The sequence below is a fragment of the Sceloporus undulatus genome, chromosome 1, assembly GCF_019175285.1.
Source record: "Sceloporus undulatus isolate JIND9_A2432 ecotype Alabama chromosome 1, SceUnd_v1.1, whole genome shotgun sequence".
Lineage (NCBI taxonomy): Eukaryota > Metazoa > Chordata > Lepidosauria > Squamata > Phrynosomatidae > Sceloporus > Sceloporus undulatus.
This window is the reverse complement of record NC_056522.1, coordinates 314,403,259-314,430,272: the sequence shown is the minus strand read 5'-3', so window position 1 is coordinate 314,430,272 and position 27,014 is coordinate 314,403,259. Positions and strand designations below refer to the sequence as shown.

Genomic DNA, 27,014 nt, shown 5'->3' with positions numbered 1-27,014 from the left:
GGATTATACTCGGAGGAAGAAGGTATAAAAATTGGAGGAAGGAACATTAACAATGTAAGATATACAGATGACACAATCAGAAAACAGCAAAGACTTAATAGTAATAATAATAGTATTTATTTATATTCTGCTTTTTCGCAAAGGAATCAAAGCAGATTACAGCAATATAAAAATGAAACATCATACAATTAAAAATTACAATTTAAAAAATCCCAAAATCCTAACCCTCCCCCCATTCATAAAAACTTAATCAATCCATAAAAAGAGATTAAACAACATTTTTTAAAAAACAAATTCCAATGTGAATACACTAAAATTGCGGGCAGGTTAGAACAAGAAATGAGTCTTCCTCTAGAGGAGGGAGGAGGACAGGGATGATGGTATCACTCGATTTCAATATTGGTATCGATAGAAGGGGGAGGCAGTCTAAGGAATCTACTCTAATCTGGAAAGGCCTGCCAGAAGAGATCCGTCAATAGCCTTTTAAAAGGCTTCCAAGGTGGTGATGTGTTGGATCTCATCTGGCAGGTCATTCCAGAGCCTGAGAGCAATTTATGAGAATGTCCTCTGCTGAAAGTTTGGTATTCTTGAGCTGTAGCAGGTTCTTCCCAGAGGACCAAAGTGTGCAGGGAGGATTATATGGAAGTAGGCTCTCCTGCAAGTAGTCAGGACCCAAGCCATGTAGCCTTAAACAATTACTTATCTGAAATGTGATGCTGAGGATGAGTTCTGCTAAAAAGACCAATAAATATGCCCTAGAGCAAATCAAGCCTGAACTCTCCATGGAAGCCAAGATGACTAAAGAGAGAGTGACATGCTTTAAAGACATCGTGAGAAGACATGACTACTAGAAAAGACAATAACACTTGATAAAGTAGAAGGCAGTAGGAAATGAGGAAGACCCATTACAGGTGGACAGTCCTGAGTCTTCAAGACCTGAGCACGGCTGTTGATGATACTGTGATTTGGAGGTTTCTCATTCAAAGTGTTGCCAATAATGGAAGTCAACTTGAAAGCAGTTACCAAAAGTATTTCTCGTCTTCAGTCTTAACAATGCAGTATTTTTGAGAGCATGATGGCTAAAGAGTAGAGTTCTTTGAAGGGAACCATGGGCAGATTAGCTCTGGATAGTGTGTCTACCTGGCTATATTTGTAGAGTAGGCAGAGAAGGAAACTGCAACTCTGGGGACATCATCAACAAAAGCAGAGGACCAGTATAATTGAAGCAAGCCTCTGCACAGCTTCTGGCTGTCTAGGTTGGCAGAGAAGCTCTTGCAAACAAATCAGTTATATTTGATTCTTTCTTCACTAAGATCTTTTAAGGAAGTAACACCCGCTTTGGGGACTTGGGGGTCAGACAAAAGGGCAGCTCTTAAGTTTTTACCCTAAAGAAATCTTTAGATTTTGCATTATCTGAATGGAGGGAGACTACATTTTCCAGGTAGTATTGACATCTTACTTCCCTTAAACAGGACCAACTTGTTCACCTTTTAGTAGTGGTTCAAGGACAAATGAGAAGGGCAAAATGCAGCTGGTGAGTTTTAATATTAAAAAATCCCAAAGAAACTGAAGAAGATGGCAATAAGGTGGTGAGTGGGCAGCAGGTGGGTCTGGGGTAAGGCCTAATGTCACCAAGGCTTTTGAAATGAGGGGAGAAAATCCTCAGAATGAAATAGCATATATTTTTATTATTCCTTCACTCATGTAGGATCAGATCAATATCTGCCTCTGTATCAAGATCAGTAGAAAGTGTGTTATTTTCATCTATGGCAGAAGGAATGGGCAGACAGACCTTTTTGAAGAATTTCTTGCAGTTCCAGGGGTATCTTGACAGATTCACCCAAGCAATATTTACTGGGGAAAGTCTGAGTCCAGAGTCTTAGGAAATAACCCACAGCGAGCTTCACAATGTGCTATACAACCATATTTCTCAAGCTATCTGATGTGTGGGTCTGGCCAATGTACCAGAGACTGGTACTCCTTTGCCAAAACAAATTCTTTCAGGGAAACTCACTGAAAACTGTCAACCAATGTCTTACAGACCAGCTCTAGTCCATAGATCACCATATTGTGTCACACACTGTTATAAAACATCCTTGGTGATGTCTGTGGGTGGGTGGAGTTGCTAATGGTCCACTTGCATTTTGTAGTCCTGGGTATAACAGAATCAGAATTTTAAAGTAGTGCATTATTTTGGTGGCCACTAAGGCACAAAATTTTGGTAGAAGAAACTCTTAAAAGGAATAGGTTATGGCCTATGAACCTGAAGACAGCATTAAACAGGAAAGAAGAAGTAGGGCTAGTGCACGGAGCTCAAGAAATATATAGTGGTATAGCTATCAGTATCCCATGAGAGTAGACATAGTGGGGGCAATGGATGTAAAACTTATTGTCTGCTGTGGGGCAAAGTATTAGGGGGGAAGAAGATGGTGAAATGTCCACCGTGGCCCTGACTCCCTAAAAGCAGAGGAAGAACTTTCCCAGTGTCATCTGAGCAGATGTTTCTGCTTCCCTGCCAATTTTCTAAGAGGAAGGCCAAAGCATGGTTAACCAAATTCCTGAGTCACCTAAGAGGCTATTTTATGAACCTTTGAAGCACCTGGACACTGTTTTAATGTCTGCAGCATTAAAAAAAATGCATTGCAGGGGAGTGGGTACAGGCAAAGCTGTGAGTGCACTCAAGAAACTGAACAGAGCACATATGTTTCACAACATACAACTGCATAAAGTCAAATTGGAAAACTGGGGGAAAGGTTGGGACAAAGCACAAAAGTTCACACTTTGTCAAAACTTAAAAGATAATTATTACAAAATGCTGTATTTCTGGCATCTAACACCAACAAAATTATCAAAAGTATACAAGCATAAAGAGTATAGATGATGGAAATGTCAAGACAACCTGGGTAGCTACTTTCATATGTGGTGGAACTGTCAAGTAGCAAGAAAATTCTCGAAAAGAATTCAAAAGACTATGGCAGAAATATTAGGCATAAAACTACTGACAGATCCAGAATTTTATCTTTTGAACATGACACTTATGATGGACAGAAAAACAACAACAACAAAAAGATTTTGGAAAAACATACTATATATGACCAAACCGCTAGAATATTATATGCAAAAAATTGGAAATACATAAAGTAGAAGAATTATTGGAGAAAATAATGGAAATGAAAGACCTGGAGATATTATCAAGAAGAATCAGAGGGGATAATATGACAAAGGAAAAAGGGGAAGAAGAAGACTGGAATTTGACAAGTGACTATTGGAAAGATAAGTAGATAGAAGTACAGCAAGAGAAGTAAAGAAGATGTGAATAAACTGAAAAAGAAGTTAAACTGAGAAAATAAAACATAGAGTAAAGATTTCATTAATAAAATAAACTGCATATTTAAATAGTGGTGGAAAATCTAACTAAATTAAAAAGGAATTAATTACAAAATACAAAGATAAGGGGCCACAAAGGAAAAAATTAAAAAATGCTAAGAAGTGGATTAAACAATAAAATGTTTAGTTTCTATGCTTTAATGGAGGAAAGAAATAACATTAATAATTTGTGTATACATATGCATATGTAAAAGTCTCTGTATGTTAAGGTGAATAATTTATTATATATCTATCTTAAAAATTATTTTTTAAAAAGAAACTGAACAGAGCAGTTTGCAATCTGACCATTTGTACTGAGAGCTTCTCTTTGTTGCCTCTGCAGATTTGTATGCTCCTTGCTCAGAATTATAGAAAAAGAGAAAAGGAGCAGAGAAAGGAATGAAAACACTTTTTCTAGGTAATTGGAAAAGATATAAATGTTCTAAAAACGTTGAGACTGTATTGAGGCCCATGAGGAATTGTTTTGCTCCAGCATTCATCATTTAACCTTGCCACTTCTGCCTGAGAAATCAAGGATAACCCACTCTCAAGAATATCTTTCACAGGCCTTCTCAGGGAGAAAAGTACGTACACATATGTACACCTATGTTTTACACAATCATGGCAGTTGTTTTTTAAAATGCTGAAATAGGGCACTACTGAAAGCATCACAGAAGCATACAAAAGATGACCCAATTTCACATTATATGGAAATATATGTAGTGAAATTCAAATGTCCACTTCTATATCCTAAGGTTTGAATCACTGGGGCTCTTCTGACATCATGTGGTTCAGAATTTGGTAATAAAAGCAAAAACTTTAAAAAATATATCTTCCAATGACTTCTGTCAACAAGGAGTCACTGGGCATTTTGTTAAGCTGAAAATACACATGCATTCACTGAATTAATTTTGGATCAATTCATTTCCACAGTAGTTCATACTAACTGACCCCTTAAAAGTAAAATGTAACTAAAATCAAAATAATCTCAGACATGTTTACTTTAAATAAAGTTATCATTGGCTGAACATCAAAGCAAAAAGACATCCCATACCAAAGAGATCAGCCAAAGATGTCATATGATGTAATCTGTGCTTTACATATGGAAAAAAAGTATAAAAATAAGAGTACTGAGGGAAGAAACAGGATAAAATCTTGATAACAAAATTCTTTGAAACTATGTTCTGTAGAATGAAAAGTAAAATATAATTTAGAATAATGTTTCCCAATCTGGTACTCTTCAGCTAATGCCATACTGGCTAGGAATGGGGATGATGGGAGCTGTCAAACACATCTGGAGGGCATCAGATTATCAAATGATTAAAATATTAAAAGCAGACAGCAATTATTAAAAGCAGGATATAGCAAGTAATTTGGATTCTTTCCCAACACTGATACTCATACAATCAGGAGCAAACCACTCCACTTCCATCTTTCAAGAATTTGTGCTAACTGCAAATGCCTTGGGGTTCAGTAGGCGTTAAATTGAGAAAAACAAGGCCCTCAAAATAGGATAATAATAAAGCTGCATATAATAATGATAGTATAGATCTATGATACTGCAGAACTTGTTTAGCTTAGCAATTCTACCTATTAATTGTCTTTCCATAGGTTGACTGAAGAACAGCTTATTTTTGCAAAATAGGTCACCTTAGAAGCCCCTGACCTTAGAAGCCCTTCAGCAGAACTGAAATGCCCAACCATCGAATATATACTGAAAGCTTTCTTTTGGGGAGCCACTCAGCTACAGACTTCATGATAGGTTTTAAAGTCAGTTAATCCCAAGCCAAGATAATGAGGTAGTAAATGTAGCTGTCCCTATTTAATAGGTAACTTTCAGTACAATGACTAAAAATGCATCATGGTCATGTAACTCATTGCATCCTGAGCAAATAGGTATTCCCAGGGAATTCTGTAATACTGGAACTTTTTATTTTTTTCACAATACAGATATCAAAAGTCTAGAACAGGATGGAAATCATGTGGCCTTCCAGTCTGCAACTCCCATTGGCCCTGGCCAGCATAGCTAATAGTAGAGGATGAGAGGAGATACAGTTCAAGATCTCCTAGAGAGCTGCATGACTCTCACCTCTCAGCTACAGTGACTAAAAGCAAAACAATTTAAATAAATTACTTTAACCCCAGAAGAAAGCATACTGTCACAAATCTGAATAATTCAGCTAGTGAAATTTTTAAAAATGGTAGAATTCAAAGTCTGTAGAATCAGTATGTAGGGAGATCCTGTAGCACCTTGGAGACTAACTGAAAGAAAGAAGTTGGCAGCATGAGCTTTCATAGACTTCAGTCTACTTCCTCAGATGCATTTGGTGGAGTGGAAACCAGGTACAGACATACTGACATCCACACATACCAATAGCATATATGTCTGTAACTGGCATCCACCAAATGCATCTGAGGTAGTAAACTGAAGCCTATGAAAGCTCATGCTGCCAATCTCTTTCTTTCAGTTAGTCTCCAAGGTGCTACAAGATCTCCCTACATACTAAAACCATGGTAATTTGTCTTTATTCTGCATGTACCACTAGACATGTGGTAGATGCAGAATGATTATCATTTCACCATGTAAGGAATCTACATCAAACTTGCTTACCGCGCAATTGTAGTCTGCATTCATTAATATGTAGTAGCCTTGCTTCTACACTGTCACTACCTTCCAAGGGCCACTACATGTTAATGAATGCAGACTACAATTGTGCAGTAAGCAAGTTTGATGCAGATTCCTTACATGGTGAAATGATAATCTCATTTTTCGCCATGTAGCTCTAGTCCATGTTGTCAGTCACCCAATAAAACTGGATCATGTGTTTTAATATTTGATCATTAAGTTAAAATAAACAATACTAATACAAGTTTTCAATGAAGGACCAATACATTCAAAGATATTCCCCCACCCAATCGTAAACAGCAATCTTGATTAAACAACAAGTTACTGGATAACTACTTCAATGTTCTGTCAATTGCTACTGTTTCTGGAAAGATTAGGAAGTATGGCTCATGTTACATATAAAAATCAAAGGCAAATAGGACAAGATATCATGTTGGGAATTCACTGTCCAAAAATGAAGAAGATGATCCTTCTATTTGATAATGTTTCAGGTTAAATTAAACACAAAAAGAAACAGATGTGGACATTTGCTTACAATCCCCAAAATGCCTAGGCTATTTCAGAGTTTCAACTGTCCACTTGTACCTTATATATAGAGATGGAATCATGTCAGCAAGACTAAAAACTTAACATTTTTAAAAATAAAATAACATAATCCATTTGGAAGTTGCAATGGACAAAGCAGTGATTAATAAAAGTTTTTAATAAATAATTAATTGTTGGGCAAACAGAAATTAAGACAAAGTGGGGAGAGAGAGATGGTACTTTCTTACCTTCCCCATCAAAAACAGGCTGGGTCTCCATAGTGGGTGTTGGTTTCGAACCATCATCTGAATTGAGAGTTAAAAAGAATCGAAAAGAAACTACCATTATTGAGGTAAATACTATCTACTCTCCAGTACTTTTGAATGATTGGGGTTTTTACATGGCCCGGCCAAGTCCATCAGAAAAAAAATGACACAGAGAAAGACACAGACAAGAATCAGAATATGAGATATGCTAAAATATAATTCATGAGTTTCACTTAAACATAAACAACATATTCAAAACATCATTCTTACAATCAGGCCTTTACCAGCTCTCATAACCAACATGCTGACCAAAATTAGAAAAAATCTGTCCCTGATATGTTGTTGAAATGGGATTGGAAGGGGCATGTGGATGGAAGGAATGATCATATTTTGTATCACATGAGATTATCTTTTACTGTATCATCCTGTTTACTGAGAGCTATTCTTAATCTGGTGATTATGTTCTTAATTTGGTTTGGTTTTTGGAGTGACCATACTATCATGTGGCATAGTTCACGTTCTGAAGGTTTGGAGGGTTGCAATGTCACAATCCCAAGTTGGTCCAGTCACATCCCACTGCATCAAAAAGTGAATAGGCCTTCCAAGTATTTCCTATTCTCTCTATCTGAAAGATTTTAATTTTCTGGAACCTATCAGCAGGGAATCTGGCATCACAATTAGTTGCAGAGAAATTAGGTCACAATCACTGTAGTATATTATTTCTATTGTTTACATTGGCAGATCTGTAATACCAACATAGCTGTAACAGAAGAGTCTTGACAGGAAATAGGATCTTGCTGCCCTTGCTTGTTCAGAAATTCTCCAGGTCCAAAGATAACAATGAAATATTTCTAATAAAAGCTTAAACCAAGTAAAATCTTAAACACTTTAAAACAATAAAGAAAAATAATCTTTGTTGAAATTTGGCCACATAATGGAACAAGTAGGTGCAGAATCATGCTCTGATTGTGCTTCAGTCCATGGATGCCTAGAATTAAAGCTGGTTATCTCATTGTGCAGAGGTCACAAGAATTTGTATTAAGGCTTTGTTCCAGTCTTTAAGCTTCCCTCTTCAGAAATTCAGGCTTGCAGTGCAAGACTGCCATTTTTGTCCTTCTTCATAAGAGTGAAGAAGTTACCAGAAGAAATAAAACTCGACAGTATTGGTTTGTCTAGCTAGGTAGGTCACGTAAACATATTAAAAAACCCAGTGTCCATAATGGGAATTTCTGGATATTTACTGTATAAATACAGTAAATGTGGCTTTAAATACCTTGTCACATGCTCTGTGTCCTCATGCCCTACCATAAGATATACAGAAAGAAAATCTCAGTTACAAAACCATAGCAGAATAATGTTGAAATGCTATGCAATATTTAAAACAGAAATATGTCCAGTAACTACCAGTATTGAATTTCCAGATGTAGTAATTCTTAAAAGACCATTTTGCTGTTGTTCCCAGCAATGTGAGAAGTAGCATTCTTGCTTTATTCAACATAAAAGAACTCTCCATTAAAGAATAAGTAGGGGATCAATGAGAAAATATATAACTAAATTATTCCAGCAGTATTTTATAGTGCTATTTAACAATCAAAACTTAAATACTAGAACTTGGATACAAGTGAGAAATAAAAATGATTAACTAATTGACTAAGAAGGTGAATGTTGCAGATATAATGCAAGTTAGTTGTATTTAAGCCCTTGTGAAATCAGCTAAGCTTATGTAAGCCACTGATTTGAGAAAAGATGTTTTCAAAGTTGTTCAGCAAGCAATGGGCCTAGGTTTCTGGTTATTAAAAAATGATGAGATGCTATAAGTGTCTTCTGGATTCCTACCCAAAGAGAGTGTGTGTGAAGCAAATCTTCTCCACAGTGCTGCTGACACATTTAAAATTACAGCTGGAGAGCAAGTGGGAAAACAGAACCATAACCTTGCCAGTTCTGAAGTCTTACCATTGGCAAACCTATGATCATTGTCAGCTTCACAGCTTTGAAAACCATCCAGATGAACTTTTCCCTCTATGTTGAAGGGATGAAAATGTACCTCTCTCAGGATTCTATGCAGTCAACTATAATTGAATATTGTGAACACAATCACAGTTCAGGTCCCAGTACATATTTTGAACAACAACACAACAATTTTAACAAGAATACAACAATGAATTAAATACATATGCACTCCCCAAAAGTTCCAAGCACCCAATGAGGTGTCAGTGACTTTTTTGCCTGTACTGCTTAGTTGTAGCGCAAAATATGGATGCAGATCTTAAAGCTATTACGCAAAGTGAAAAGGCCTAAATCCTCAGTGCTGGCAACTATAACTCCACTCCAGCTCCAGCAATCTGTACTTAACCAGCAAGTACAACCTCACTCACTGGGGCATACTAATAATCATAAGGGTTATACAAACACCCTTGTTCACCCTTTCATTCTCCTTTCTGAGTTCTCATAGTTATGCAAAAGCTCCAAGACCTTTTAAAACACTGTATACATATATGCCACCTGATATATGGTTAGGGCTTTAGCCAAGACTCACGGTGTACAGCAACATGACTTGAGCTACCCAAATAGGGGATAAACAGTAAACCTGAAAAACTACATTTTGTAAAGTGGACTCTCTATAATGAGACACAGCTAGAGATTAGAATTTTGTTGTTCTTGTGTGCCTCCAAGCAATTTTTATTTATTTTACTTATGGTGAATCTATCATAGTAATTTCTTGGCAGGTTTCTTCAAAGGTGGTTTGCTATTATCATCATCTGAATCTGAGAGTGTGCGACTTGCCCAAGGTCACCCAGTGGGTTTTTATGTTCAAGTGAGGAAGCTGATCTCCAGAGTTGTAGTCTAACATTCAAACCACTACACCACCCCAGCTCTGTGAGATTAGGATAATTGAATATAATTATCTCTTTTTTTAAAAAAAAAAAGAAAAAGAAAAAAGCAGAGAGTATGGCATAGTCACCATTCAAATGGAGATGGCAGCTATTTAATAATTTCAATAGAAGAATCTGAGGTCTAATATGAATAAAGTGGATAAACCAAGGAAAAAGAACAACTGCCATATAAAGAGGCAGAAAGGCATCAGTAACTAGTAGTTAGAATGTTAGGACTCAGAATTGGGAAAGCCACATTCAAGTTCCAATTGAGCCATGAAACTTACTGGGTGACCTTGAGCCCACTACAGACTCTCTCGGCCTGGCCTAAGTTCTAGGTGGGCAATGGATGCTTTCATTAGGTAGGATTCTGGGTAGAAGGATGACATCCGTATCTGGAGGTACAATGTTTCCTGCAGAAATGCAGGAGTCCTGTCTGTTGCCTAAGTATCAAAGGAAAAAAAAGATGTTGTGCACTTAATTGTTATCTGTGTGTTCAAGCTTTTACTTGGCGCATGTAAACCACAAAAATATCAAATTTCCAGAGCAAATGTAAGCAAGTCTGAGTTCCTCAGCAACAGTATTTGGAATTATCACAACATATGACTTTTGATATTTGGGTTACAAGTGTCCCATGGATAAACATGCTCCTTACAACTGTGGGACTACACACTAAATAATTAGCATTTTGCTCTCATTTTTCTCAGTTAATCAGGGCCCTGGGATAGAACCATCCTTTTGTGTCACTAGTGAAATTTAAATCTGTCAACTGCACATGGCCTCTACACCCATATATTGGCAGAAATTAAATCAATATTGAATGAGACACTAGTGTCCCATGGGACACATTTGAAAATCATACTTCAGCACAGCATTGTGTTCCAAATAGTATGAGAACAATTGATCAATTAATTAAATGGGAAAAATTAAGAGGGTTAACATTAGGGAAAAAAATCTTTAAATTGTCTGCTGTTAAGTCTTTAATAGATCAATAGAAACCTGCAATGAACATAGGAAGGAAAAGAAAGAAAGGCTACTGTAGGAAAACATTACAGCTGTTTCGAGAATGTCATTCAACCATTAACTCACCTATGTTTGACAGGCTAAAGTTTCTCTCAGGCGCTTAGTAGTCTTGATCTATTCGCTTCTTAACAGATTCATTAAACCAAGGAGCAGCCAGATTAGAATATTTAATATCATTGTGAAATAAATTTGCTTTGATTCATTAAATACATAATCCCCCCCCCCCCCCCCCCCAAAAAAATCCATCATGAGGAGGAAGAACTATAGCTCAATGTTACAACACATCTTTCAGACAGAAAATATGTTGGGTTCCTGGGTATCTCTTGTACAGCAAGAAAAAATCTTGCCTGGCACACCACAGATTGCTGCTCTCAGTTTTTGTAGACTGACAAATGGTTAAGCACCACATGCTCATTATAAGGCAGTATATGTCCATTTCTTCAGAAATAAAGGGACTGGTTAAGAAATCTTCTTACCAATAAACAAGCCAGTCCTGAAAATCTGAAAGTAAACTTATGGCAAATGTTGACTTCCCAAAATTATTATTTAAAAACTTTTTAAATGTTTGGACATTTTAGGGGGGGAAATCAAGATTACTTTCTTTTTTTACTTTGTAGTGCACATACCTACAGATAATCGAAATGTTGCAAGCCTATATGTTCCCATCTGTGCACAAGAAGCAGGAAGAATAACTATCACTTTTCATAGAATGCTGAATTGTCTTGACCTGCAAAAAACACTTACTTTTGGTTCAACATGGGTCACTTGCAGTACTTTGGATTTTTAATAGGATCAGTTTGAGTATACATGGCAAGTATATCATGTTACATGAAACTGATTTATTACAGATTTAAAGTACTGCAAGTGACCCATGTAGAACCAAAAGTAAGTGTTTTAGATAGAAAGTGACATTACAAATGCTACAGCTACACACAGTGCTCACATTTACATGCTCAATGAGTGTTTTTTAAATATGTAATAGTTTTTCATCAGTATAAATCTTTTTGTAACCTTTTTTAAAAAATCTGTTTTTATTTGTTGTTCATCATATTCAGGAGCTCTCTCGTTGGCGGAGAAGGGACAAAATGTGAATAATAATAATAATAATAATAATAATAATAATAATAATAATAGAGACCTGAAAATATCAGAGAAAGTCTCCCCTAACATCACTGTTGTATGTTGCCTCAGGTGGGCAACAGGTGATAAAGTAACTAAAATACCTTAAGACGTACACTTCTTCAGTTAGTTATATCACCCTAACAGTTCTTTTTTTTCTTTTTGTATTCTGAAGAGAACAAAATGATGCAAGAACAGTTGCAGAACCAGCCTTAAATGAAGTAATATTTATTATATACATAGTATATATTATATACATATGTACTCACAGTTTTACTCTCTTTACTCCTATCCCAGACAGCAAATAAAGCATGAAGCAGACTATTTGGAAAATATATTTTTTAAGAAAACACACATACAGTCACGATTCAGCTAAACAAGATTGCTAATTATATGGCAATTAAAGTGATATGTTACAGGAAGATATAATGTGAAATTGATATTAAAGCATTTTGATAAAAGATATCTGCTTTGTAAGTTATACCACCTCATTGTACAGATTTCAAGCCTGCAAGATCTCAGGCCACAAGAGAGACTGAGGAAGACTATAAACATAAAAAGTTGGGTTAAAATCTAAATGCTTCACCATTCAAAATTATCATGATCTGCAAAGCTGAGAATTGCACACTTCTGAGGTAAACTGACTACTTTTTACAAATATGCCCTATGCTAATTGCAACAATATGCTGAACGAATCATCACCAAGCAGAAATAAGAGTTTCTGGAACAGATTAGTCCTCTCTTCCTTTTCTCCATCCCCCAATATTTCCCTTGCAGGTGTGTCAGTAGGAAGAAGGTGGGGGACTATTCCTCATTGCCTCAAAGAGCTTGTGACCCAATGTAGCTGGTGAGTGTGCTTCTGCAACAGACAACACAATTCTCTGGTTTGTAAGAAAGCCTATCCCATGAGCAGGCAGCTGGAAATCATTTCGACCCCTGATGACACGATTCAAAGCCTCTTCTGTTTGGCTTTTTGATTCCTGATTGACACATTCACTGCCGACTGGAGATCAATGCCATCATGAGGACAATGTTGATCCGCTCCAGCTATTCCTGTGAAGGACTCCCCCCTTCCAATAATAAACAAAACAAAAATGGTGCGCTTAAGTCTCTGAATAGAGCTCAAGATAGACAGAGAAGGAGTGCAATGGCTTTGAAGAGCTTGGCAAGTCACTTGAAGAGTTAATTGTCTGTGTGTACAAAGAGTTTATTCTGACCACAGACAAAGTACCCTCTCTTCCTGGTAGCAAAAGAGATATACCAAAAGGACCCATAGCTTCTGGCTATCTTCTCTCTTACAAATATCATCACTTTGCTATTGCTCTGAAAACCTTGATTCTTGAAATCCTGGTACAAAGCATCTTTTGCATCAAAAGGGTATGACAAAACTACATTCCATTAAAGACCAACTGCAGTGCTCACATTGATTTGTACAGGTCTAAACTGCATTCCATATTCTTCTTTAAGTTCTAACAAAAAATTTGGTAAGTGTGCTAACAGTCATAACAAGTGTGCTTCATGGTTTCTTTTTTATCTTGTTTTTGGGCAGAGATGTTAAAAGAAATATCTGGGTATGTGTACCCAAATTTCATCTATATTTAGAAAAATTACAAGATTAAAAGACACTAAATGCAAACTAAAGATATTGCCCTACATGACAGGAATTATGCACATCAGTTTTCAATCTTCTGGCTTCTGTGAGTTGGTCAAACTGGGTATTTAGTTCACTAAGCATTTGACTCCAGTGATAGTCCCATGGAGTCTAAACTGGTATGAGACTTGGTTAGACAATCGATCTCCGAGCATAGACTAATCATACAATACCTGCCAGTAGCTTAGAATGAAAGAACTGGACAGAAATTCAAGGGGCATTCAGTCCAATTCCTTGCCATGCTGGAATACACAAATAAAGAACTCATTAGAGATGTCCATCCAACTTCTGTTTAAATTACTTCCAAAGATGGGGAGTCCATCTCCCTCTGAGGCAATCTATTCCATTGTTGAACAGTAAAGAAGTTCTTCCAATTGTTTAGGTGGAATCTCTTTTCTTGTAATTCAAACCCATTGGTTCATGCTCTAGTCTCTGGAATTCTGGGAAACAAGTTTGCTTCATTTTCTACATCTTCTTCAAGTATTTAAAGATAGCAATCATATCACCTCTCAGCTTTCTCTTCCTCAAGCTAAAAAAAAATACCCAGCTCATTCAGTTTTCCCTTATAATGCTTAATTTCCAGAGCTTTGATTATCTTCCCAACCTCCTCTGCAAACATTTCAGCTTGTCAATATTCTTCTTGAATTGTAGTACCCAGAACTGGCAAGGACACTACTCTGGCCAGAGTAGAGTGGTACAACTACAGTCACCCCTCTATTTTTGCAGACTTGAAATCCGTGTCCCTCACCCATTCTCGGGCAGCAAACGGAGGGGGACAAAATGGGCATGCACTGCCATCCAAGCCAATGAGGCTTGACTATAGGTGAATTTCCATTTTGGGGGGGGGGGGGGGCAGAATGGATTTCTCTCGAAAACGGAGGGGCGACTGTACTTCCTTAGATTGGGATGCTATGCTCCTATTGATACAGCCCAGAATTGCATTGCCTTTTTCAACAGCTCCATTAGACTACTGAATTATGTTTAGCTTTAATATAGGTCACTACTAACTGAGGTGCCCACTACTTTATTTATTTAACTTGTTTATGTGACCCAGACTTTTGTTGCATTGCATTGTATTGCATTTTTGGCCAATCATATTAAAGTTCCTTTAGCAAGCACATTTGGATACAGTTCCTGGAGACATGAATTCATTTACAATAGCAAGATATTTTTGTACTTCCTCTTTACCTATTCCAGGATGCAGCTCCCTTACTATATGATTAATTCTATTTTCACAATCAGAGTACTGTTTCCCTTTTGGGAGATGGCTGAAGATTAAGGTCTCCTGGAAAGGCAATACAGTGTGTGTGAAACAGGAGAGGGCCTTCTCAGCTGTACTATCCCAACTGTTGAATTCTCTGACCTAAGAGGTCTGATTGGCACCAACATTGTCTTTATTTGGGCACCAAGTAAAAACATGGCTGCTTTGGGGTTAACTGATTTATTCCAAAATGTTAATGCACGTAGCTTTCAACTGTTATAACTTTTTAAACCGCTTTTTAACTTGTAATATTATTTAATATATTTTAGTGTATTCAAATTATTTTATCATGTTAATTTGTTTTAATCTGCTAAAATCATTTTTACTTGTAAGCTATGCTGAAAACTTATAACTACAAAATAGTAAGTAGTAATGAAACCATGTTTGAGCCTTTCACTTAGCTCTCAAGATACAGCTTGCCTTGTCAGCCCCACTCTAATATTTTTGGGGGTGTTGCTCTTACTGTATGCTGGGCCAGTAGAAAATAAAATAACTACCACATGTGAATTGTTCATGGATGAAGAGGCCAACTGGTGTGTATTACAAAGGACCAGATAGATAAGCTGGGCAGCGTGGACCCTGTTCACTTGTGTACTCAATGAGAAGTTGCTGTCATCCATAAGGAAATCCATTTATTCTGGTATATATTTTTCAGGGTTTGTACTTTATGCTGTCAGAGCAGACTAAGCATGGTGTGGTGTACCATCAATCCTGCATCTCAGCAGACCTTCTGCTTGAGGTAACTGAGGCATTCAGAGGTGGTACTGGGGGGAAAAACCATGACAAACTTTGGAGGACCTCACAATCCACACTGAAGATGTCCTGACAGGGCCCACTCAGAACTACCATAACAACCATGTGGATATCTCAATACATTGTCCGTTCTATGTATGTGGCAGAACACATCATGGACCTGTTTTTGCTGCTGGGATAAGAAAGAGGTTTATTTGAAGATTATCCCAGTAACCTCATGTTATGTTCAGGTCATTTCCTTGTAAGGTTTGATGCGGCAGTAGCAAATTCTCCCTTGCAGGGGTGGAGGCTATCATCATGGTCCACTCCAGGAGACTTATAGAATTCAAAGGCTTCCTGAATGTCCTAAAGAATTCACTGGCTGTGAAGAGACCCTGGCAGATTGGAGTGTTCAAAACAACCAGTCAGTCAGGCTGGCAAAAGGTGGGGGTGTACCTGATGAGCAGCTATAAAAAAGAGGAGGAGTCTTTAAGAGGAGAGGAGTGTGTCTTAGAACTGCCAAGAGTGCAGTTGGAACTACCATATACAGCAGTGGTTCCCAACCTGTGGGTCGGGACCCCTTTGGGAGTCGAATGACCCTTTCATGGAGGTCACCTAAGACCATTGGAAAACACCTATTTAATTACAGTTATGAAATAGCAATGAAAATAATTTCATGGGTTTGGGTCACCACAATATGAGGAACTGAGGTCACGGCATTAGGAAGGTTGGGAACCACTGATATACAGTATACTCGGCTATAAGTCGAGAAATTTATGCCCAAAAATGGACCCTAAAATCTGGGATCAGTACAGTCATCATGGGTTGAGATTGACTGCAGGGCAATTAACAACAACCAGTAAAACTGATAAAAAGGTCCTTTAAAAAGCAGCCCCGATGCCCCACTCTCTATCCCTCTGCAGTAACTGCTGAAAGACCTGCAAGGTACAAATGTGTGTGTGGTGGTTCCCTTCTCAAGGCAATCTCCAACCTTTCCTTCTCCTCTTCCTCCTCCTTAAATTTCTCTATTTCCCCTCCACTTTCAAGCCAATTTTAAAAGATTTGCTTCTCCTCCTCCTTGTATTTTCCCATTTTCCCTCCACTTGCAGCAATGTCCAAATTTTTGCTTCTCCTCCTCGCATTTCCCCATTTTCCTTCCACTTTCAAGCCAATTTTAAAATCTTTCCTTCTCCTCCTCTTTGCATTTCCCATTTTCCCCTCCATTTGCAGCCCAATCTCCAAACCGTTACTTCTTATCCTCCTCCTCCTCCTTGCATTTCCCCATTTTCCCTCTACTTAAAACCTTATCTTCTCATCCTACTCCTCCTAGCATTTCCTCTGATGACCAAGCTTCTCTTTTTTCCTCTTCACTTCCAACCCGATTTTAAAACGTTGTGTCTCCTAAATTTTATCTCTGACTTATCCACGGCTCATATCAAAATCCATTATTTTGGCCCTAAAACCTTCAACTTACACACGAGTATATACAGTAAGGGTTTAGGGAGGAGGGATTTTGGAAGGACCAAAGAAGTCCTGTGAATTCAGTTTAAATTGATAAGTTCTTTGAGCAGTGGAGAGCCAGTGAAGAGAAGGCTCAGATCCACATTTTTTGTGGAATTGCAATTTATGAATAAAGCTAGAGATTCATAGGATTTATACTCCTACTGAATAAGCTTCAGTGGGAGGTGTGTGAAAGGTGTGTTGTGGGATCTGAGGACGTTATCAGACAAGGGAAATTGGAAGTATAATCCAATGGCAATCCGAACACAATCATGGGGTTTAACATTGCATGATAGACTACCACATGCAATTTCGGGCAATGGGAAGTCAGTCCGAACGCAATCATGGGGTTTCACATTATTGCGTGAGAGGTGATCACATGCAATTTCGGGCAATGGCAAGCTATTTTTGGGCAATGGGAAGTCAGTTCGATCGCAATTTGAATTCATGTAAATTCGTTGAACTAGTGAATTCATGTGAATGCGTTCTGGCCCCACTTTCTTTTCATTTGAAATTAAGAGAAATTCTTCCCATGTGATAAACTTCTGAAAGACTCAGCGTGAGGGAATCTGAAAGATTTAGATCCAACCTCCACACTGCCTGATAGAGTTGGAGAATGAACAGAAGCCTTTGGCTCCCTATGAAATGATGAGATGAAAAGAATCATCAGTGCAATTACTCTCAAATACTGACTCTGGTGATGTGAAGTCTGTAAATCTTCAGGCAATGAAACAGAATGGATAACAAATAGAATGCATTTAGTATCAGTTATGGGGCAAGTACTCAGGTGTACTGTTGACTGTTCCTATTATATGCTAGTGAAGTTGGCAAAAATATATATACTTTTTTCCTACATCACATCCTCAATATGCACCTAGCTCAGTTTTTCTTAGGAACCTGTTCGGATCAAGCCCAGAGAAACTGGTAATGGAAACCCTGATTACCTGTGGTGATGAATTTGCTAGGAACCTCAAAGACAAAGTTGCACATATTCACTCAGTACTTATAATATATCGAGTGTTTTTTCAGAGTCTAAGAAAATGTCCAATGTATGACTTAGGGAGCTGGGAATGTTTAGCCTGAAGAAGAGAAGGTTAAGAGGTGATATGATAGCCCTGTTTAAATATTTGAAGGGATGCCAAATTGAGGAGGGAGCAAGCTTGTTTTCTGTTGCTCCAAAGAATAAGGAACAATGGATGCAACCTCCAGGAAAAGAGATTTCACCTCAACATTAGGAGGAACTTCCTGACAATAAGGGCTGTTTAACAGCGGAACACACTCCCTCGGAGAGTGGTGGAGTCTCCTCCCTTGGAGGTCTTTAAACAGAGGCTGGATGGCCATTTGTTGGGGATGCTTTGATTGAGAGTTCCTGCATGGCAGGGGGTTGGACTGGATGGCCCTTGTGGTCTCTTCCAACTCTATGATTCTATGATTCTCCACCTACCCCCTCCTTGTGATACTCTGATGATCATGTACTGCAAAGCACTGGAAAGCATTTGAACGTATATGGTGTGGTAAAGAGGGGTTCCCTCTTTCTCCTTCAAATGGTGGTGTAAGAGATGAAGGCAGAACCAAGTAGGCACTGTTTTTATGTAAGTAAACCCTATTTGCCTTATTAGGACAGGGCTGATAATTAATACTTTTTTTAAAAAAAACCATGTTCTTTTATTTATTGTGAGTTTTCAGTAGATGAATGCAGTAAAAGGCACTTTAGAGAACACCCTATGCCTTTAAGCTACTCCCTTCAGTCCAGCAGTCTCTTTCTTAAGTAAAGTCTCTCTATAAAACCTCCCTCACATCTTCAAGGCCTCTGGTTGTTTGGTGGGGGTGGGGATGGCAGCAAGTTTCCCAGATCAATGGCCATTTGAAATTCAACCATATGGTTGAAGCCCTACAGCTGCATGTGTTAATTACCACACGTGCCCCCTGTAAAGCAGCCTGTTCAACACAAAAAGAAAAACAGAAGAGAAAAAGAGCTGTTCTAATGGATTAAATAAATAGTCCAAATTTTTTTGCCTAATTCCTCCCAGACACACAATCTGCCTTCCTTCTGACACCTGCATGCTTAGGAGCTATAATACCCCCTTTACATCTTCAGCCATGTGCAGTGAACCTAGGCAAAACTTTTGCAAAGTGTACTTTCTCTTTTCAGCCCGCCTCCCTCCCTCCCCCACTTCTCTCCTTTAGAGAACTAATTCCTGGCTGACAACCAGACTGAGTTTGGGGGCTTACAATATGCCTTTTCATTTCCTCAGAGAAGAGAATGGACACCTCGTCAACTAGGTCTGTATTGCATGCGGGGGGGGGGGGGGGGGAGGAGAAACCGGGAATGAGTGAAAATAAAGGGCAAGAAGAGTTACAGACTGAAAAGTACAGGACCAAGTGCATACAAACACAATTAGATTCTTTCCTTTGACACAACATTGCTTTCTAAATGGAAAGGGTAAAAAACAACACAAGTTTCAACCAGTAGCAACAATTAGGTTCAGAGTGATTAATTTGACCCAATTAGCAGAGTAATGAGATGAAAAAAAATATGAAAGAGAAACCATTGTATTGCAACAGAGTAAGGGAAAGATGAAGAGGACCTCAATAGGATGAAGCATCTCATCCTTGGAAGACGTGCCACCTTCATAACAATTTCAAGAGCAAGCTTATGTCAGTCAATTCATTCCACTAGTTTTCCGCATATGCACAGGGTGTTTGCATCACTGTCTTTCCATGGATGTTCTTATATAGTTACCATTGCTTCGACCAAAGATGGAGAACATGAAGGTATCTTTTGCTAGTGAGCTAATGAACCTCTCTTTCCAATTATTGTAAGCTTCTTTTGGTTTTTCTAAAACAAACCTTATTTCCATAACTTGATGCTTAAAAACTAAACCCAGGGTACTGTACTAAATTCTAGCAGCCTTCTAGCCTGCCCTCTATTTTGACTGTCCTCTGTACCTATCCCAGACAAACAGAAAAAAATGAATGTTGCCCACTGCTCACTCTCTTATGAAAAAATGCTAGAACACAGGGTGACCAAATGTCCTCCTTTTCCAGAATATGCTCTACGTTTCAACCGTCTGTCCAGGAGGAATTCTAACATGTCCTTCATTTTGAGCATGGCTAAGAAGCATGAAATGATATTTATATTAGTGTTTATTTTGTAATCTCCTACATTTTTCTTGAATGTTCTACATGTTATGGTGCTTTGCTGTTATGATATCTGGTCACCCTGTGAGAACACATATCATCAGGCTGTCTCTTAAAAGATTTCAAACCACTTTCTATAATACATCTCTCTAATATAACAATTCTTAATATACTCACCAGATTAAAAACATTGACATAAAATGATAATTCTTTTCACACACATAAAATGTAGTTCCATAACTTTTAAGTGAGGTGTTATCGTTTTCTCATACAGAAAATCTGCACAGTCTGTTGTTCCAAAGCTGCAGTTGTGTGAACATTGGAATTGTTTGCAGGGACCCCTGGCTTCTTCCTCCAAAAACAGAAATTCAAAATCATACAAGTCTTTGGCATGTCAGAACCAGCATGATATAATGGCTTGAGTGTTGTATTATGACTCTGGAGACAAGGGTTTGAATCTCCACTCAGCCATGGAAACCCACTGGGTGACCATGAGCAAGTCGCAATCTCTCAGCCTCAGAGGAAAGTGAAGGCAAATTCCCTCTGAACAAATATTGCCAAAAAAAACCCAGGCTAGGTTTGCCCTGGGATCTCCATAATTTGGGAATGACTTGAAGGGACACAGCAATAACAACAACAACTAAATTACATATATTACCAACTGACCAAAAGCCCTGTGGCACCTTAAAAACTAATGTTTCCTTTGGCATAAGGTCTCAGAGACAAGACAAGACATTATGATTGAGTTTTCTAACTGCTTCAGCTTTGGAACTGCTGGTCAGTGTGTTTAACCCAGGAGAAAAGGGATGATCCCACATTGGCACTGAAGCCCTACGGGGAAAGAATGACTGCATCACATTTCTATTTAATAAACAATTCCTTTTGCAAAAAGCCTCTCCAGATGTAGTCAATAGGATTATCTAGTGATTCTGGAACCTCTGGAATTTGCTAACCTCTACAAAGGTGGATTTCTAGTCCCACTGAATGGATATTTTCATGCCTGAAGCATGCACCTGTTTCCTCTCCACATTTTGTTTTTAAAAATCCTAAATAAATTGTGCCAACTCTCAGTCTCAATATTCACAAACATTCTATATGAAGGAATGTCAAGTAACCTCACTGTATAGATTGCACAAAGATTGGATTTGCCCCAGGGAGGATGAGCCAACACTCTCTTTGATACCGCAAGGTGAAACAGAGTGATAATAGTTGCATTTTGTATACATTAGATGCAGAAATTTGGGCCAAAGATGGTAAGAAGTCATAGATAAAAGAACAGAATACCTGTCAAGAATACAAAACTAAATGTTGGAAGAGTAAAACTGAGAAAGACAAGTATCCAATGATGTATATTATCAGGCAAGAAACAGAACAAACCAAAAGGTAAGGTGAAGGAAAGCACCATATTATAAAAGTGGCTGAAATCTAGATAAGACAGAGGACAAATCACAGTGATCTGTTCAATTGGGGTATGGAAGATGAATGATTAAATAGGCAAGGGATGGTAAAACAGGAATGAGAATGGAGCAAATACAGTGTTCAAAGCAAACTCAAAGTTCAAGGCAGGTCATCACTCGGAGGACAAAGTCTAACTGAAACCAAAAGCAGATACAGTATTTACACAATTTTTAACTCACAGAATTATTATGGATAGTTCAGCAAATTTAAAAATGAAATGGCATGATTTTTTTAAAAAAAAAAGTCAGCAGTAATCTGCAAAGTCCAAGCAGCTATCATGGTGAGGTTATCAAAGGGTGGGAGCATCAAGTTATCTTTCAACCAACCCAGAAAATGCATAAAACAAAGAATTCTATATGCTCCAGTGGAGAGTATAGGATGGAACGTGTATGAGAAAGAACCATAAACCTCATTGCACGGGCATCCCTTTGAGGCTAAAGTAAAAGTGGGGGCTATCTTTATTAAAGCCCCATAAGACTGTATTTGTAAGGAGGGAGGAAGTAGTTAAATATACTATGGGGAAAAATATGACAATTTACTTTCAGGAATGGTCACATGGCAAACAAATGGGAAAGTTCAATGAAAGGGCAATGCCAAAAAGGAGACAGACATAAAAATACTGTCAAGTTTCCATCAATTCACCATTCAGCACATGGCAGAAAAGAGCTGAGCTGTTCTGCTTTGCATCAACCATATAGGAGAAGGATTAAAGGTCATAAGTGGTTAATCCAAGACCGCAGATGAATGTGCAAGATGTTTCATAAACCCCAATTGTTGTCTTCACTTCCAAGGCAATATCACAGAGTTGATCAAATTCCGCTGATGAGGTAGTCTAACCATAATTTTTTTTTGACAAGGCAAATTGCAAAACATCAAGGAATTCAACCTGAAACAGACAGATTTCTTCTTCTCACTCTATTGAGACAAACAACACAATATAGCTACAGAATGAGGTAAACATTTTATCAGCTCAGTAACTAGCAGGAGAAAAGGCTGGAGACAATGGAGACTAATTTTTCTGAGATGAATAATAAAACTCTTACTGAAGAATGCACAGTAGAATTAACACAGGGTAATTTTTAAGCCCAGAATTAGTTTTTCCTCTTAAAGCAACACATCATCTACTTTCTTAAGTCTAAAGAGCCTCCTCCTGAATCAAGCAGACTAGAATCTTTTGGTTTCATATATAATGTGAAATAACTTGTGACAGATCAGCAGGAGGGATCACACAGAGCTTTGTGCATTTTAACACATCTTTGTGAGAGAATAATTCTAGAAGCTAAAAGCCATGACACATGGGGCATGATTATGATGTAATGTGTAGCAAAACGAAAACGTTGCCTTGCTAGATTAGACTAATGTTCCATTTTGTCCAAAACTTTATTTCTAAAAATAACTTCATTTCCATCAGATTGCCCCAGTGATGCTCACTAGTACCTAGATATGGAGGTTCTCATTTAGTTCTTACAGGTAATTTATGTCTAACCTTTAACAGACAAGCATTGGAACACTTCATAACTGGCCTGCCATGTTGCAAATGCATTTATTATTACAAATTAAATTCATTATTTTTAATTCACCATCTATAGGTAAGAGCAATATACAAGAAGCCCATTTTGGTATGAAGAGTGCTTTAAAATCTAAAATAAAATGTGGTACTGAAGAACCATAATCCCTGAGAATGAACACTGAAGATAAATATCATAATTCAGCCAGTGAAATTGTACAACTGTGTCTTTTAATAGTGATTTAGATTTTAGATGATCCAGATTTCCTTTTTTTATTGTCCTTATTTTGGCACCTAAAACTGGCACTTGCATTATATCTCGGTTCTTAAAGAATACACAGACTTTATTGTGGAACTGAGTACAACAATCTTACTTTTACATCTCAAAGTGAAGAGAGGAAATCAGTCTTGTAGAAAATATTCTATAACATTACATAGCATGAAATTTCCATGCAATACTATAATAAAACTAATTTTTAAATTAGCTGAAATTCATTCCAGTTCTAGAAATCCAGCTGGTAGCACTAAAAATATGAGATTGAAGATCATTCTTGTGCCTGTGACCTTCTTTACGTGCTTTATACAAAGGTGATGATCTGCTGGATTGAACTAGGAGAAGATCTTATATTCAAAACTAAGTATTCAAAATTTTTCTGCCACCTGGTGCAGAATAACTTGCTGAAAATGCGAGACATATTTCAACAGTGCTTCAATTTGGTTACTCCCCTGTTGAACTTGAGGGAAACAGTCAAAATATTTATAGGTCGGTGATGTCACCAGTCACAGAATGAAACTATGTTAGCCTAATTTACAGCATCTATCAAAATCCCATACTTGGGATGCTGGCCAATAATTTTTTAAAAAAAAACATGCTCTTGATCATTTGGGGCCTAGGCTCATAGTGTAGACATCTGTTCTTTCGCTTTTGTCATGTACCCAAGTTTAACACAATTCGTAAGCACTAGTCTACAATTTCTGCTAAGGTTCTACTTCTATATACCATTATCGGATACAATAGTCACACTATGAAAGCAACATTTATGATACAGAACTTCCTATCCTTAAGGTTTTTTTTTTTACAGCATTATAAGAAGATCCAGCATTGCTCAAGAACAACTATAAATTATAGAATCATGAAATCATAGAGATAGAAGAGACCACAACAGCAGTCCAGTCCAACTCCCTGTTATGCAAGCTTACAGTCTTGAGAGGTGACCATCCAGCCTCTCATCAGAAACCTTTAAAGGAGAATCCATCATATTCTGAGGCAGCATGTTCCATTGTTGAACAGCTCTTGCCATCAGGAAGTTCTTTTTAATGTTTAGGTGCATCTCTTTTCCTGTAGTTTGAATCCATTACTCCATGTCCTGGCCTCTGGAGCAGCAGAAAACAAGCTTACTCCTTCTTCCATTTGACATCCTTTCAATTATTTAAACATGGCTATCATGTCACCTCTTAACTTCCCCTTCTTTAGGCTAAGCATACCCAGCTCCCTAAGTGACTCCTCATAGGACATAGTTTTGAGACCTTTTACCATTTTAGTCACCCTCCTCTGGACATGCTCCAAGTCGTCAACATCCTTCTTGAACTGTGGTGTCCAGAACTGGACACAGTATTCCATGTAAAATCTGACCAAAGCAGAATAGATAAAGCTCACATTTCATTACAATATAAAACTTCACTCACCTTTCCTTCCAGAATTACCCTGTCCTATTGGCCTGTCAGTTACAGAACCTTAAAAAGAAGGAATAAACAGATGTATTGAATGAATGAATGAAATATTTATTTATATCCCACCTCTTCCATTTTGGGGATCGAGGCGGGTAACAACATGATTTATGCAATACACAGTAATAAAAACAGCAAGGAACCCATGAAATCCCAACCCTAACCCTCCCTCCCAACTATAAAAAATTAAAATAATAAAAACATAATTAAATTATGTTGATGAGCAGACTGCAAGAACAAAAAATTAATAAGCATCACCTGAAAGTCAGCCCACTGTATAGCCAAATCACAGATATTATGTCTTAATATAATATCTAACAGGCCCTCCGCACTCATCCAGTCTCCAAATCTGTTGTTAATTCATCTATCAATACTATATTGGGCTAATCATTTTTCTGGATCTAATTTGAGGTAAATAAGATACTAATTGTAGGGAAAGGTGAGAAAGAAAGAAGCACGCACATATAGGTAGGCTGGGTGTGTGGCCTCATGGTAAAGTTACAAACTGCAAGGCCAGATGAAATAGGGTAGTAGGACTTAACACTGCATGGCCAAACAGAAATGTTTGATGTAGATGTACAGAGGTGCACAGATTGACAGTGGTAGGGAATGAGAAGTTAACACCTGGTCATCTGTTCAGGCTGCCCAATACCCACTGTGGAATTCTACTGCACTTATCCTTTGAGACAAGAAAAAATTATTTGGAAAGTAATACAGTACACTGAAATGATTTCAGAAGTCTGGGGTAACTGAAACCCATTCAACTTAGGTAACCCCTAATTGTTTCAGAGTGCAGAAGCAAGAAATATTCTAACCAGCCTATGACAACTAATAAATCCAATGGCCCTATTTTTCTTTTCAGGTTATCTGGGAGGGGGGAAAAAAACACTAGAACAGAATCGAAGTCTGTATTTGAAAATATCTACCTGTCCCAGAGACCCAACTATGGTTCTAATAAGCCACACTAACCAAACAATTAATAATCAAAAATTGATTTTGACCAAATGCAGAGCAAATTCATAGTGTTATTCTCTTTTCCTTTTTTCATCTGATGGCCAAATACATTTATAAAATATAAAGAAACAGAGGCAAAACTAGAGCAGCTTTCAAAAACATTGGAAATTTATCTGGCCACAAGGTGGAGCAGTTATGACCAATTGTTAACATACCTCAAATTTTCAAAGCAGAGAACTATGTTGAGTTATATGAAAGAGGTCAAGATTTTTGAATTAAAAATCAAAAAGTTTGTTCCTCCCCATTCCAATTTTGGCATCAACACAAAACTCATTTCTCAGTCCTCAGTACCTGAACACACAGGAGTTTTGTTCTGTACAGAAGAACCACTGATAGGTTTGCCATCTGGAGTGACACACCAGCAATATCCAGTGTAGGTATGGCACTGCACCTGTTTGTGAAAAGAGAAAGTTACTAGTCACTTGTTTCCCAGAATTCAGCCCACCATTTTTGTGTGTTCAGTAGCTAAAGGGAGTATGACAGCTTGTACACCAGCAGAGAGATCATCCTGTTAAATAAATAAATATTTTCAGATAAAAGACTTCAGAAGCAGAGAGATGATGAGTACATGTAGAAAAAGGAACTAGGAGTACTGGTCTGGCAGCATAGGGCATCTCACCTGACCATTATTCAGGAAAAGAGAATAAAATTAGGTACATGCTCAAGATGAGGACTCTAGATGGAGGTTGGTCAGTATGGTGTTTATCACACAGAAGTTTTTGCAGCTTTTTGGAGCTCAGATCCGACGTGACTGCAGGTCCAACGATGCGAATTCACGCGATAATGTGATGAATTATCACACGCAATTCCTTTCTATGGGCGCTCCTTCAATGATGCTTCCGCAATGATTCCAAAGCGACTCCTCATTTCGATGAATTCAGAAAAAATAGTGAAGTCACAGAATTCACATTCAATTCACACATGCTTTGATTTCACTCCAAATTGGTCTGGTGTGGAATGCAACTTTGCTTCCATCCTGGTACACCCCCCCCAAACCTTGAAGTTCCCACATTTCCCATGATGCTGCACTGCAATTTTGCCCCATTTGCTTCCGGTACTCCCCCCCCCCCACTTGCTACTGAAAGGGAAATGCGGTTGTATCCGATGCCACTGGGGAAAGGGCAGAGAGCTATTGCGGAATGAATGTATTCATATTTTAACATGGATAGGAGGCATGCTGGCGAGGAGGGGGAAAGCCGCTGTTTCCGATGCCGCTGGAGAAGG

The 27,014-nt window shown here is 37.9% G+C and overlaps 1 protein-coding gene across 1 annotated transcript in view; it reads right to left on the bottom strand.

Moving 5' to 3' along the window:
- The window catches only part of SMOC1 (SPARC related modular calcium binding 1), a 115,222-nt gene that overhangs the window by 43,276 nt on the left and 44,932 nt on the right, over positions 1-27,014 (bottom strand). The window contains exons 4-6 of the mRNA XM_042459860.1: positions 26,082-26,181; positions 24,735-24,782; positions 6,766-6,822 (exon numbers count right to left, since the gene is read on the bottom strand). Of these exons, the coding sequence (XP_042315794.1) occupies positions 6,766-6,822; positions 24,735-24,782; positions 26,082-26,181 (205 nt within the window). The remainder of the gene's footprint in view (positions 1-6,765; positions 6,823-24,734; positions 24,783-26,081; positions 26,182-27,014) is intronic.